The 15,672-nt window shown below is 33.1% G+C and overlaps 1 protein-coding gene across 6 annotated transcripts in view; it reads right to left on the reverse strand.

Moving 5' to 3' along the window:
• The window catches only part of LARP1B (La ribonucleoprotein 1B), a 95,701-nt gene that overhangs the window by 62,422 nt on the left and 17,607 nt on the right, over window positions 1–15,672 (reverse strand). For 4 of the 6 annotated variants that reach the window (XR_004230266.1, XM_031942670.1, XM_031942668.1 and 1 more), the window contains exons 5-9: window positions 12,989–13,039; window positions 10,648–10,788; window positions 8,192–8,335; window positions 7,810–7,978; window positions 4,163–4,307 (exon numbers count right to left, since the gene is read on the reverse strand). Coding sequence is in view for 5 of the 6 variants with exons in the window: in XM_031942670.1 (XP_031798530.1) it covers window positions 4,163–4,307; window positions 7,810–7,978; window positions 8,192–8,335; window positions 10,648–10,788; window positions 12,989–13,039 (650 nt within the window). In the remaining variant the exon portion in view is untranslated. The remainder of the gene's footprint in view (window positions 1–4,162; window positions 4,308–7,809; window positions 7,979–8,191; window positions 8,336–10,647; window positions 10,789–12,988; window positions 13,040–15,672) is intronic. The other 2 variants (XM_031942669.1, XM_031942672.1) reach the window with 1 other exon arrangement.

The following is a 15,672-nucleotide window of genomic DNA, read 5'->3' on the forward strand; positions in this document are numbered from 1 at the left end:
ATGTACCCAACTTCACATTTCACTGCACAGACTGAAAACCCAATATTTGCTTCGAGAATCCAATGAGTGGGACATCTATAATTTTGACTATGCCCCAAAAGATAAAATATCCCCTACCACATTCTGTCACTAATTTATATAGTATCTACATGGAAACTCAAACACAATTAGGCCCTTTCAAAAATAACGTGGGTATTAATTCCTTCACATACCAAGTTCAGGTACAATTTTAAAACATTAAGGCTATTATTTAAGAAACATTTTTTGCTTACTTTCTTGTTCTTAAGAGCACTCCAGAAATTGAAGGATTACGCCTTTTTTTTTTTAACCAAATATCCTCAAGCTTGTATTCAAAATACAATATTTTCATAAGGCATACATATTGGACTACATGCTCCATACACTTAAAAGTTTAAAAACAAGCATGTATAGATATGTATCTCACACTTTGCAGCCAAGCCTGCTGTGGTCATTTCTGTGTACTTATATACACCAGTCCATCTATCTGTTCAAAATCCTCTATTTCTAATTGGCTGTAAGCTTGGATACCAGTTTGGCAATATCTATTACATTTAAATACAAAGTGAAAATAAACTGAGGGTCTTACCCACATCTGACATAAATGAACTTTAATAGGTTTTGTGACACCTGCTTCTAAGGGCACAAAAGCCCTGGTAAACTATTCACTTGTCAACTTTTAAGTCCCTTTACCTCCCAAATTGGAAGTACAACATGTTATTAGTTTTGTTTTTTTAGTTTTTATTATTAGTTTTTATTTTTATTATTTTATTTATTATTTATTTATTTATTATTTTATTATTAGTTTTAGTTATTAGTTTTTGTTTTTTTAACAAACAACATGTTGGTTAACATGTTAACAGTCTCGCCCAACTTTTATGTCTTAGAAGTGTTTTTCTCTACAATTCCAAAATGACTAACCTAATATGCTATCACGTAAGTCTAGAAGAGACATTGTCATTTCTGCTCCTCACAACCTATCTTTACCTTCAAGGCTCAGTTCAACCACCTGATTTTCCATGTAACTTTCTCTGATCCTAGTATTTTTCTCACATTTCACAGGGTTTTCCATTTGTTTTCCAGGGTTTTCCATAGCTTTTGCTATCAGGTCTTCTGGTAAATTTATGAGTCATAGATATTGTCCTATCAGCCCATCTTCACACTTCTCCACAACCATGTAAACTTCTTGATGGTATTCCTGTTACATGACATAGCTCCTTGCAAATATAATAAATGTCTATTGAATTGAATGAATAACTAAATGAAATTGACCTGGAAATGAGCTCCCATCCCCCAACACAGTGCTTAACATTGTCTAGATGTGCAAAAAAAGGTCCATGAGCACAGAATTCTACCCAAGATACTGGGCAAGGATGCTAAGATTCACTAAGCTACATCCCCTACTCCCAGTCTGCTAGACAGTATCACACATTGTTGGTAACTATATAACAAATCACCAACTCTACCTTCTGATGAGGCAGGACTTTTAAACATAACAAGTTCCTCCTAAAACAGAATTCATTCAGAACCATCAAGGATTTTATTTATAAAGTGTCAACATTTCATTCTCATTCAATGACTGAATTCATTTCCTTTCCTTGACATTCATTTGTATGTAACTTTTAAGTTGTTATGCAAAATTCAAAATTGGTAATGCGCAACAGTCAATCCACAAGTACTATACATCTATCCATGCTACACCTGAAAAAAGATACTGTTAAATATTTTAAATTCTGCACTTACAATTTAATTTTTATTTATCATTGCACTATACAGCTAATTAGATACACAGTTTAAGTGATTGGCAAATCAACCTTCTATATAAATTTAAGTTATTTATTTATATTTATTATGAATCTGCACAATTCCTAAATGTCAGCCAGGACAATCTTTGCTCCCACCCTAACACCTGCCACTTTTAAATTCAAGGTCCAGATTGTTGTCATCTGCAAAGTATGTCTAAGAGCACTGTATGGATATGCCAGCTCTGTAACTTGTCCATCCAAATAATTTATCACTTAAGCTTTTCCTCTGTATACTTATCTGAATGTTTATATAATTAACATGTTACCTATAAAAAGGAAACTCTGAAGGTCTTCATGCATCTATGTAGAATTTCTCTTTTGCCTGGACATTTAATTTAAATGTTGCTAAATGCTCTTCAGTTCTTCAGTAATAGCTAATGTTTGCTAGTGCTTTACAAATCTCTCACTTGATCCTCACAATAACCCTAGAAGGCAGGTTCTATGATTATCCCCATTTTTACAATTGAGAAGGTAGGCAAAGGTCAAGTGACTTGCTCATAGTCACAGAGTTCCTATGTGTCAAATCTCAGGAAGACTGAGTTTTCCTAACACCAGGAACAGTACTGTTTTCAGCCTTGCTGATTGATTCTTTGTGATTCCATTTGAGGTTTCCTTTTCACTGTGCCACTAGGCTTACCCCAGCATTCCATACATATAATGTACCCATACATTCCATACCATAAGTATCCAAACAAATTATAAAATAAGTAGTAATCAGAATTTAGTTTTTCCCTATATACAGCCTAATATCTCAAATGTGAAAAGTTTTGATGTTTACTATATAAAACAATCTTGAAGGAAAATAATTTTATAATATTAAGTGATGAAACATGACCACTTCCTTCCTATAATATGGGGAAGGAGGGAAACAAATCAATTTGAGAAGTGGGAAGGCAGAGAAAGGGAAAAAAAGAATTGATGAAATCTTCACAGGTGAATATATTACACTTTTGGTTCTAAATATCTAGACTATACCCCAATAGTAATGAGATCCTTGGAATTTTTGCTACAAAATATGAAATAGAATTAAAGTATACAATGATAACAAGGTCGTCACAGAATATCCTTTCTATCAATTTTTTTTTTTAAATATAAGTAACAGAACATAAGTTCAGAAGGGGATGCAAATTTCTTTCCCAACTATCATGTTAAGTTTTTCATTATAAAAGCAAACGAAAAATAACACAAGTTCATTATTTCATGTACATCCCTCTTTTCATTTTCTTGTATATTAAAATGTTCACGTTTGCCACAGTTAAAGTTTATAATATAAAACTTGAAATCATTTCTTAAGGGTCACAAGGATTCCAGAATCTTGATCCTAAGTGAATGCCTAGCAAAGATTATTCAAAAAGAAAGTGGAAAGAAGAAGTAAGATTGAAGGAAGTGTGCCTAAAATATAAATTCATTACTTCATTACACCAAGTTCAGTGTTATGTTAAGGCTTTAACATAATTTAACATAATTTCTTCCCTGAAAAAAAAAAAATTAAATTTAGGTAACAAAAGCATGAAATTCCGCACTTACAATTTAATTTTTATTCATCACTGCACTCCAAGGTTAAATCTAAATGTAATTATATATTTAATTTGAAATTTATTATTTTATTCCCAATACTTTTTTAGCAAAGTTAAAAAAAAAAAAAAAAAAAAAAAAAAAAAAAGATGGTAAGAATTCTAATGTCAGGCTCTTTTCTGACCGAGTACCTAACATCTTTCTCAACTATCTTAGCTCCCATTGTAATTCTCTACCTGCCTCCCACCTCCCATCCACTTCAGTGACCTGTCCATCTTTATTACATGTATTCTTCTTTTACTGTATTCTCCCTTTTTGTTTGTTCTTTTAAGTAGATGTGCCCATAGGTCAATGTTATATGTTCTATTATAGCAGTTCATAGTGCCTATGAAGAAAAATTTCTTCCAAACAAAGCTTGCCAGACTCTTTGAGAGGTATCAGAAATCTTGCTGTTAACAATCAATGGCAAGCAACTCAATGAATAAAATCAAGTGGTACCTATATCCAAACAAGCCAAATTATTGTACATTAGGTGTTTCACCTATAGCAGGTGACCTGCTAGCAGAATTAAAATCCTATTGTGGGGGAGAGGGAAGGGAAGAGAGGAGAGAAGAAGGCAGGCAAACACAACACAACTCCTAAATATGAATCTCAATACTAGTAAAGTCTACTGGAAATATTTTGCTGTTAGGAGCAGTCTGTCAAGGATTTCAAAGTACTGATCATTTGGACATGTAAAAAAAATGTTCAAGTTTCTCCCATAAAAATAGAAATGAAATATCAAACATATAATCCAACAAAATGGTTTTAAATAGTATGATTACCTCTAAAATGAGATTAACATTTGTAGTCAGGGCCTGAACACGGTGGAAACTGGCAATCAGAGAAATAGGCAAGAAACCCTGTTCATCCATCTTCCTCCTAAGAAAGAAGTCCCGTTCCAAATTTTCTATACTGAAGTAATATTCACTGAAGAAAGAAATAAGGAGGTAAACATAAGCTTAATTCTTTTATTTAAAAAAACAAAAGCAATGTGTTTGTTCTTTGCCATGTTTCATCTGCCACAAAACACATTTTAGCTATGGTTAGCAACAAAAATCATATGTTAATAGTTATAGGCAAAATACTAAGTAAACTGCAACAACAGGAGAAAAATGGCTTATCATAAAAGTCACGTAGTCTGGCTATGAAATCTAAGGAATCTCATAAAAATTTCCATGCCATCACATTTCAATAGGAAAATAAATAATACTTTGCAATGAAATTAATTGTGCAGGTGGAAGGAAATGGGTGAATCTGCATTTTCTAAAAAGATGTGTGATAGAATATATCAGTCTTGCCAGTACCAATAATTAACTAGCCTCTCATTTGTTATCAATGAATTAAACATTTTATTAGAATTAAACTCACAAGACTGTCTCAAGCACTGAGAGTAGCAGCAAAAGAATTCTTCCTTTCTCTTTCCTAGACATTTTCCCAAGTAAACTTCAGGTAGATACCTTTTCTAAGTTATTTCAAAATAAAAACAGAAGTATTCTACTTAACAAGCAAAGAACAAGTTATACTTTACTGTTCTACCACCTAAAAGCAAGGTCTACAAGTTAAGTTCCTTTCTTATCTAGCAAAAGACAAAAAAATACTTCATAAATCTAAGACAGTAAAAATCATTTGCTAACAATGTCCCCCGCACTCCTCTGTATGAAGTACAGCAGAAGCCTGAAGGACAAGACTGAGTGGAACAGCCAAGAACAAAGGTCTTCAAGGTTATCATTCCAAGAGTGAAGGAACCAGGCACAGTTTAAAGGCTAATAGATCTTCTGGAAATATCCCTGAACCCATGAGGACTTTCACCCAATAATAAATTCTTGATAAGAATCAGACATATTCAGAAGAATAAACAGAAAACACAGACATTATGAAAGACAAATTTGCCACAGCCTTTGAGAATGAAACCTTTCAAACAGCAAGCCTCATATGAAAGGTAGGCAAATGCCTAAGATAAAGATTTAAAATTAAAGGGGCAGAAGGGAGGAAAAAAAAATTCAATACAAGTTTCAAAATACCAACAAAGCAAGTATTTCCCCTTCACTGATAAAAAGACTTGAAATTAAGTCTTCTGTAGCATGTTTCCCTAATGGGAGAAACAAGCAGCAACTTAAAATTACAGAAATTTTCCAAGTTGGGCTACAGACAAAGCTCACAGCCTGAAATTCACACATATGTGCATATATATATATGAATACTTAAAAACACTTGAGTGTCTAGAGATATTTCTTCAAAAAAGTCATTCTAAATACAAAGAAAAAAAATAAATAACAATGATACTTGTTCCCGAGAACAGTGGTTTGGGAGTCCTTTGGTAAATCTTTAATGAAAAGCAGTTATTTTGCAAGTTTTAATCTTTAGAACAATTTGGTGGTAGTTATAGTCTGATTATCTGCCAACTATTCTACCAAAAACAAAAGCACTAGAATATGCTTTTTTTTAGAATATGCTTTTAACTTTTTAACTGGAACCCAAAAAGTATTTAGGATTTCTCCTTTTTTGAAAAATCTAAAACAATTCATGTTTCAAAATTCTGCAATGAAAAATTCTATTCTCACTTAAAAATTGTTAGTGTCATGAAATGATCTTCACAGAACTGGTTAACCATGATAATTCTCAGAGGGGTACTATGTAGTCACTGTCATGGGTATAAAGTTTTGAATCATGACATGACCACATTTGAAATGATTACAGAGAATAGTTTGAAACCACTAGTCATGGCTAGAAATAATTAAGAATTTGATCTATGTTTATTTTAAAACTTTTTTATTCCTTGCTATTCTGTAGCATTTCTGGATTTTTCCCTGACTTGGTCTCATTAAAACAAAATTTTAAAGATTGATTTAACCGCATTTTCCTCCTTCCTTCAAATGCAAGAGGGAAATTAAAATTACATCTCTGGTGGTTTCTAGGGCAAAAAAATCTAAACACTTAGCAGAAATTTCCAGGAGGCAAAGGCCTTTAGTAATACTCCACCAAACTATGTCTCTATGTCCTCCAACAACCAAAGATCAATAAAATCAAGTTAACAAGCTGTCTTAAGCCTTGTACTAAAACTTGCCAAAATCTGACGCTAACCACAAAATATAAATTAAATTAAGTCCAAGAAATCACGAACAACACTGTGTCTGACTTTGTGCTGAGTGTCAGAGGGGACATTATCATGTCCTACCTTAGAAGCTCTGGATTCTACACTGCATGACCAGAAATTTTGCCAACCCTGGAGTGGCTCTGCTCCTCCCTCACTTGTCTGAGGACAGTGGAGGCCGATTATCCTGACAGGGAGCTGCATGTCCACTGTCAGGTCTCAGAAGGGGCCTGGCAGCAAGAGTTACAAAAAAACAAAATGAAATTAAGTGGTTTGAGAGTAAAAGCCAAATGCCAGACACTTTCTGCTCATAAAAAGGCCTTTTTCTGTGACAACTGTAAAAACAAAAAAGCAAGAACAAAATAAACAAGCTGCTTTCACATATTATCAGGAAAATTAAATCTGTCATGATGGCATCTCAGGAGAGCATCCAGTTGGTGCTGAAAAATATTTGCCAGTAATAGGCAAAGTCTGCTTTTCTTTTTATTAGTAGGATGAAATTTTTTTTACTAACCCTTTCATAAATAGCCTTCCTGAATGTTTTTTTGCATTAAAAAGTATTTCACATATCTGAAAATTAAATACAGATCTTTTGGGAACATAGTCCTAGTGCTATCTCTCTTCCATAAAATAAAGCAGAAAAAAAAAAAAAAAAAAACAGTACAACCACTATTTTTTTTCAATATACAAACAGACTAAAGAGCCTCTAAGTTATAATGTTAACAGGGAAAGGAGCTACTGAACTCACTCTAGTGACAACATCACAAAGACAACCCAAACACTGCTGCCAACAGGAGCCAGACACCCAATCTCGAAAGGTCAAAATAAAAGAGAAAAAACAAGTCAACAAGACCGGATTTAGAATTCATATTCAACAGATAGATGCATAAGATCATCACAACCATTTCCTTTCACTTTTCATTCAATTTATAAAATTAAAGTGGGCTAACCAATTTTAACTGAGTTGGAAACAATTTACATTCTTACTTTAATCACTTATGAGAAATTATGCTTTGAAAGTATGTTCCTCTGATATTTCTAACAATTCTTCTTAAAAATATAAATAGGACATCCTCTCATATTAACTTGCATATAACATATCTTCACAGGGTACAAAAATATTCCAATATTGGGAGAAAAAAAGACCATTTTACAAAGACTGAGTCAACCACAGTCTACTTTATTAGAATAAAAATACTTTCACCAACAAAAAAATTATAAATGGAAAGTTGCTATATTTCACAACTTTACCAATGTATTTTTTGAAAAACAAAAAATGCCAACATTTAAGTCATAGAAGTTTATGAGTCCATCTACTTACATGCACAATCTACTTACATTTGCCGCTTAATGTATTCTTTGAGCAATGTTTCATCCACAGAATACATTTGAACTCCTGTACCATCATCATAATAATACATCATGCTAGTGTTAAGTTCTGGTTGAAATGGCTGATCAGTTCTTTCACCATGTTGTTCTCGATAACCATACGAATATTCAAAGTTCACTTCAAAAAACATGAAAGGAAAAATTATTCAATATTATAATGCAAAATATTCATAAAGTAACACACAAATGTCTAATTTTACACTATTATGACACTCAGTAAAAACATACTCATTTAAATATTTTGGGTAAAAACAGAAGAGGAGAAACAATTTAATAAAAGTCAGAAATAATTTTAGTCCACTCTAAAGAAAACAAAACACTTCAGTCATACTTCGAGGATTTCCTCTGCCACGTCCTCTTCCCCGGCCACGTCCTCTTCCTCGACCTCTAAAGCAACCTCGAATATTACCACCTTCACTTCTCACACTGGAAACTTCATCTTGATCATCTCTCTTCTCTCTATCACGTCTCCAACCTTTCAAAAGAATAGGTCATTGTGTTGATTAATTATTTTTTGGAGGGGGTTACAAAGGAGATTCTACAGGGATCTATGAGTAGAAATAAAACAAAAAACAAATGACATGTCTATTAAAAAAAATGTATTTTTAAAAATAAAATGCAAAGCAAGCATGACACAGTGATCACATAAACATTATCACTGTATTTCTTTATATACTTGAACAGAACTAAACATAATCCCAGAGATTATAATCTCAAAAACCTCTAATTTGGTGCTGTTACCCCTTTCCCTGTACCACAATCAGACTATTTTAAATTATGGAAGAAATTAACACTCTATACCTGACAATTAAGTCTCACAATTAGCCATTTACTCTAACTTAAATTTGGTATTAAGTAGATACCCATAAATTGAAGATCTGTAATCTACTATACAGGAATCAATTGCTGGCAATAAAAAATGTCCATTTTATGCCTAATGTGCCTGAATTGTGTGGCCAATGATAAAAGGTAAGCTGCATGAAAAAGGCCTCATTCTTTTTAAAAAATGTATGGCTTTTTCTTCATTCAACTAAAGGAGTCAATTTGGTGCAATAGAAGGACAAGTATTCTGCCTTCAAAATCCAAGTTCTTTCATTTATAACTTGGGAAAAGTGACTTTAACATTTGCAGTAGTATTCAGTTCATCTATAAAATAAGGAAGCATTGGATTAAATGTGTTCTAAACCTAAGAAACAATGAACTTCTTACCTAAACCCTGTTTTTTAATGAGGATAATTTCAATATTAACAACAGGGTCTTTAGGGATAAGATTATAAAGAGAATTGTGTTAGCTGTTGCCTCACTATCAAACTATTTTCAACTACCATTATATACCAGAAAGATAGAAAAAATTCATCTTATACAGTTAGTTGGTCATTCCTATGAACTTTCTAATTAAAGGGTAGTTTATACAAACCCCAAAGTCACATATTCCAGTCCGTAATAGACAGGCAGCATTGAGAGCCATAGACTTCCTTCTCCTATGACTTGAATGTATATTTTCCTATAAAACCCACCTCTCTACAGAGTTCACTTACCATGCCAAGGGTTTTCTTCAGAGCTCTTGGCATTATGTGGTATCAACAGCAGCCATGAGCTAACCTATCTGTATTATCCCTTAGGTTTACTATGTGCAAGGCACATCTTCTCGTCTCTAGAATGCCTTCTATGCATGGCATTTGATCACTTAACTCCCACTATTGATTTTTTTTATTCTGCAGAGTTTATAATATTCTCTAATATAAAGTCACATTGAATGAATATTAGAATGTTGAAAAGGGTAGAGTTTTTCAGAGAGGAGGTTGGAATTATTGCAATTACTTAGCATAAATTTTTTTTAAATTTTATTACATCTGTACTGATATTTTAAATGACTTAAACCAAACATACAATTATTTTAGTTACCAGAAAAGCCTAGTCAGTGATCACTCTATTTAACACCATGCTAGACACAAGAAGTTTTCTTTGTATGGTGTGAACTATGGGAGAAGACAGGAGATTTCAAATAGTCACAATATACTGTACCAATCATTACAAAAGTAATTAAAACTTGAAATAAAACCCATAAACATCCTCGACATGCAGTCCCTTAGCAGTGCTTGGCACACAACACAATAAGAATGTGATAGATGCTTTTTCTTTCATTCGTTCCCTTAGAATAAATTCATTTGCTTTGTTTACAAGTGAAGCATAAAAAGAATAATGCTGATTACTATGACTATTGAGAGTTCTTGAAATCATCCTATCCCTGCTAATATTTACTGAACACTACTTAATTAAATGTCTAGACTTCGAAGAGTGTAATAAGGGTCCCAATTCTGCAGTGGGACTTGTTTCCTCATCAATAAAAAAGTACTCATCTTAGCAACAGAACTAGAGCCATATTATGAGGTTTACACACCCTCATCTATGTAAAGCATTTTGCAAATCTTCACTTCAAGAGGAGATCAGTTACTCTTAAGAGGACAGGGACCAGACCCATGATTTCCCTGGAACAGGCATTTCAAATGTGAAGAAATCTCTCAGTGGCGAGTGAGTTGCCTAGAACAAGGGGTAGTTAGCAAGTATCCTGACCAGAATGCTGAGAAACGCCCTTCCCCAACTAGTCCATAGCCACAATGTCAAGAGAATTCTAAAATCCAGATTTTCTTCCCTCTCCATTCAGAAAGGGATGCCGTCTCTCCAGCTATTATGTTATCTTATTGAAAAGATAAACATTTAATAAAAACCTTTCCCACATCCAGTGAGTCTGGCTTTAGCCCTTTTTACCATGAGACAGTTACTTACTTCGTGAATCATTTCGTCGGTTGTTATGTGCAGACTTATTTGCTTCTGGTTGAGATCTTGAGCTATTCCGAGATCCTGGTCTTTCTTGGCTATCAGGTCTTACATCATCTAAATGAAGTGGTACCCACTTGTGCTTATTAGCTTAAAGAATACAAAACAGAATCTTTTTGAATAATAATTACTACTGTTTTCCTAATACTTAAAAAGAAAATTTGAAAAAAAAATTTGAAAAATCATAAGGCTGATATTTTAATCATAAGGCTGAGATTTTAAAAAGAAAATATTTTTAACTTTTGTTAACAATATCACCTGAAATCACTGAACAACATTTAAAAACAAAACAAAAAATGAATAAGCAATTCTGAAAATAAAAAATCTATTTACATGTGAAACATGAAAAAGAATAAAAGCAAAAGTAACAATGGTTATCTACTCTTAAGGGCATAATTGTGGGACATTTAATTATCTTTTCTTCTGTATTTATGAAGTTCTGAATTGCTTAATAAGGTCTCTCTTAATGATTCAAATAAACATTTTGCATCTTCACAAGAAAGGCAAGTATTTGTAAAGGAGGATGGATATCAGTGACTTTACTTTTAGATCCATAAAATTACTCCATTCTTTTGTACTGAGTTGCCCTGAGAAAAATATGGTCTAAAGACAAACTATTATGAAAGATTAAAAACACTGATTTCCCTCTCACCCAACCTATTGAAGACACCTGCCATCTTCGCTATTACTATATATGATAATCCTAAATGAAGTAAAGAAACATCCAAAAATTCAAAATGCTGTCTGTTTTATACTACTTTATCATGATACAATATTAATACCTCATCTATGCCAAGGAATTATTAAAGAATGAGGTATTACTTTTTAATTTATCATTTTAATTTTGATTATTTTTATTTTTATTTTATTTATTATTATTTTTATAGGAGTATTTCTAAAACTGAATCAAACAAATATTGAAAAACCATTAATGCTTATGTTTGAGAAATAGCAGAATTGTAATCTAGGAATGAAATGAGGCATATTGTTAATATTAATAACAAAGTAATACAGAAAGACCAGTATGATATAATTCAAAGAATAAAAATAGGGAAATCAGTTCAGTATACACAATTACATCACACAGTTCTTTCTTTTCTCATACCTACCACCTATATTATTTATATATATGTCGTGTATGTGTACACACTGATGCCTAGGATACATACTAAGTATCATATTTAACTTCTGGGTGACTACTATGACCACTAACTATCTTGTGGTACATTATTAGAGAGGTCCTTTAAACTGAGACAAAGTTTCAAGATCAGCATCATTCTGTGCCGTCCCATATTTCCACCACAAGCAATAGATAAGATTGGGAAAAATTAAGTAAAAAAATGTGGAATAACACCACTATGTCCCTACCTTCTACTCCTTGACAAACCAGATATATAACATAAGTAAAAGCAGCAAGGAATACTTAAGAATCTCAGCAGAATTAACAAACTCTTTCTAAAAATACTACAAATGAACGCTTCCTTGCTAATCAGTTTAATCAACCTATCAGAGTCCAGGTGAATTATATATTGTACATTTTGTAAGAGAATAGGCATCTTAGATCAGCATTTGGCCTGTACTAAGGAATCTGAAACGGCCCTAAGGTCCTAGGCAGACACTGGGTAGTTATCTGAATGGTAAAGAAAAAAGAAGGCAGAAAATAGAGGAAAAGTCCAAGAAGGGACACGGAATAAAACAAAATGTTTTTTTTTTTTCCTTCCAATTTTATTAAATACCCTAGAATGGCTAATCTAATGGTATTAAAAGTTACCAATGGTGATGGGAAAAGGAGAACCTATTTGGAATCAGACTATAAATACTAACTTATTCCAGTCCCACTCAAACCCCCTGCCATAAACAAGTCCCATTCAGTTTGACGATGGCTTTAATTTCTACTGTTCATCCACTTGGAGATGAAAATGGATAAAGGTGATAGCAATAATAGAGTCTTGCTCACCTGGTCCTCTTTTCTTTCTGTATTAGTCATTACTGTCCAGGATCCCTTAAAACATATCCTAAATCTTTCCTTTCCTTGCCATCCAAAGGTGTCCTTTTTAATATTCCTGCTTCCTGGAGCTTCTGTTTCTATCCTGCTCTGATCTAAGTAGTCAGGGGAAGTTCTGAAGGATCACTCATTCAGACTTCCCCAACAGAGGAAGGGGCAGAGCTCTGAAATGAGAAACTTAAGAGGCTTTTCAATTCCTTCCTATAATCAAGAAGTTTGCCTCAGAATATGTAGAGCTTTATTATACTTTTATAATTATAAATAACAAAACCATAATGGATTTACCTGAAATTGACAAAGAAGTCCTCACACAGGATACAGAATATGGCAGGTTTCCTGTAGGGTGGAGCAAGCCACCAAGAACACATCAGCTCCATCCTTTACCTTCCAAACTGGCAGGTGATACTAAGTGAACTCAAGCTCATAACTTAGTCCTTTCCTCCAAGTTCTGACTTGCAACCCATATTCAGGTAGTACCATTTTTTCACAAAGCTTTAATCATTACTTATTCAAATTTATTATAAAAATTCCCAAAGTCTTCACTAACTTATTTATCTACAGCTATAGAAGGGCCCCAGATAGATAATAGCTTCTAAAGGAATCTAAGAAGGAAATGGTTCCTGCAATTTAGCATTTGGGAGGGGAAAAAAATTCTTCAGGATGATTGGACAAATTTTTAAACACCCTTAGTTTTAAAAGTATAGGGCTACCTGGATTCCTTCCACAATCTGTCTCTCTCTGTCTGTATGTATGTTTGTATGTATTTTCCAGCATTTTTCTCCTTTAAGGCTACTATGGGGTGAAGGGGAGCAGAGCAAAGAATACAAAAGTAATCAGAAGGCCTAGATTCAAATGTGTTTGTTCTGCACATGCTCAAAACTTAAGTCTTTGTGAATACTATCAAGCAGAAGTGCTACAATGTTATTTATTTTTAAATAACTACTTTTTAATGCAGGGATCTTATAAAAAATAATAATGTATCTGTTACAGATGTCCTAGATGGCCAGAAGCCTTAAATCGTCTCCAAATAATGCTTCAAACTCTTATTAAATATTCAATAACCACATTATGGTTAGACTATTTTAGAGTTAAAATTTACAATTTAGTAGCACTGTAACTTTTAAGTACCACAGAAAAATATTTTACAATAAAGTGAGACTGCAAATAAATAAGAATGAGTGGTGCTTCTGTGCCCACTTTACAGATTATCAAGGATAAAGAGTGCTATAACAAACAGCATTACACAGAGAATCACAGGCTCCATTTTTTTGTGTCAGCACCAGTAACATATCTCTGAAACATTTCTCAATTTCTTAAAGGCCTTTTTTTTTTTTAAAGGCTAGATTAAATACTTTTCAAGATCTTTTCCAGTACTGCAATGGAATGATTTTAACATTTGAAACACAACTTATAATATCGTAAATGATTATTCTTATAGTTATAGTATAGCTTTATTTGTTATTAAGATAGGTTAGTGCTATCTATTACTTGATACTGACCAAAATTGAGGATTAACCAAATACCTGTAATCTTTGGGACTGTCAAATACCTAATAAATTTAGAAATTCTACAAAGGGGAAAAATTACTATTGCAGTGCATGATAATTATTCAGTTTCCTTTATGGACTAATATTACTCACAAATTAGTTTACTAATAAAACTGAATTTGGGTTTTTTAGAGAAGGAAAGGTTGGGGTACACAACCTCAACTTCCTACCAATAAAATTTGGGCAGCATATTCAAAAGCCAAAATAAGTAAAAAGCCCTTAAGGTCCCTGAAAAGTCTCCTTTAACCAAGTAGAACAGATTGGGGGCAAAACATTTGTACAATATTGCTGTTTTTATGCATTTTGGAATTGTTTCATCACAAGGAATAATTCAATCTGGAGGAAGGAGGAGGGGTTGTGTTCTCCCTAGGAATGACTTGGATAAAAGCATATTCCTAACAACTTTCTTTTTTTTAATGAGGAGTAAGGAGAGGAAGCAGAGAAACTGAAAAGGGAAAAGACTTGCCAGCTAATGTTATTTTTATTACTATAACTATTTCTGCATCTTTCTAGACTATATTCAACTCTTATTTTTCCAAGAATGTTTTCAATAATTTTTAAAAGCCCATACAACTGTTTAAGTATCTTTCTTAGTATATTATTATAAAAAACTTTGGGATCTATACCCCCAGCTTTACCAGACACCATCAATTTTATCCCAACCCTCCATTTGTATATTTACATACCTCCCTTTCCATTACTTACACACACAAATGGGATCAATGACAATTCTCAATGTGTCTGGGTTTTGTTTTGTTTTGTTTTGTTTTGTTTTGTTTTTTTTTGGGGGGGGGGTTAAAGAGTTCCAAGAAAAGAAGAAAATGTTCCCGATATTTCTTTCTTCTTTGTTTAGATTTTCATCTCCATTTACTTCCAAGAGTAGCTTTTGCTTCACAAAAGTTCCCCTTAAAAAGCCTAACCCCTTTCAAAGAGTGAGGTGATGAGCATGGTTCAGAGATGTCCTATGGATGAAGAATCAGGATTCCTGGGTCTGCTCCTGACTCTGCCATTAATGACCTTTGTGACCTCAGACACTTCTATGCACCACATTAGCTGAGGATAATCCTCAGCTATAAAAATACGTCCAGAATTTACCTAACATTACAGAGAACTCTTAAGGTCCATTAGACCATGTACCACATGACAATGGGATATTATCTTTTAATATTCATAGCAACAACAACATTATGATTTTTAAACTCCTAAAATATTTTTTCTGAAGGAAAAAAAAAGTTCAAGTCCTAACAGTGTGCCAAAAAAAAAAAAAAAGTTGAAAATGAGTAGAGACTGCATTTGAAGCAACTTTGTGTGCCAGGAGAAAGAGGTTAACAGTCTCATGAATTCTTATTTTATTTTCCAGTCAGATCAGGTCTAAAATACCTCCATGTTCTGGATATCATACTTCAAGAGGATCATTCCTGG

The sequence above is a fragment of the Sarcophilus harrisii genome, chromosome 6 (genome assembly GCF_902635505.1).
Source record: "Sarcophilus harrisii chromosome 6, mSarHar1.11, whole genome shotgun sequence".
NCBI lineage: Eukaryota > Metazoa > Chordata > Mammalia > Dasyuromorphia > Dasyuridae > Sarcophilus > Sarcophilus harrisii.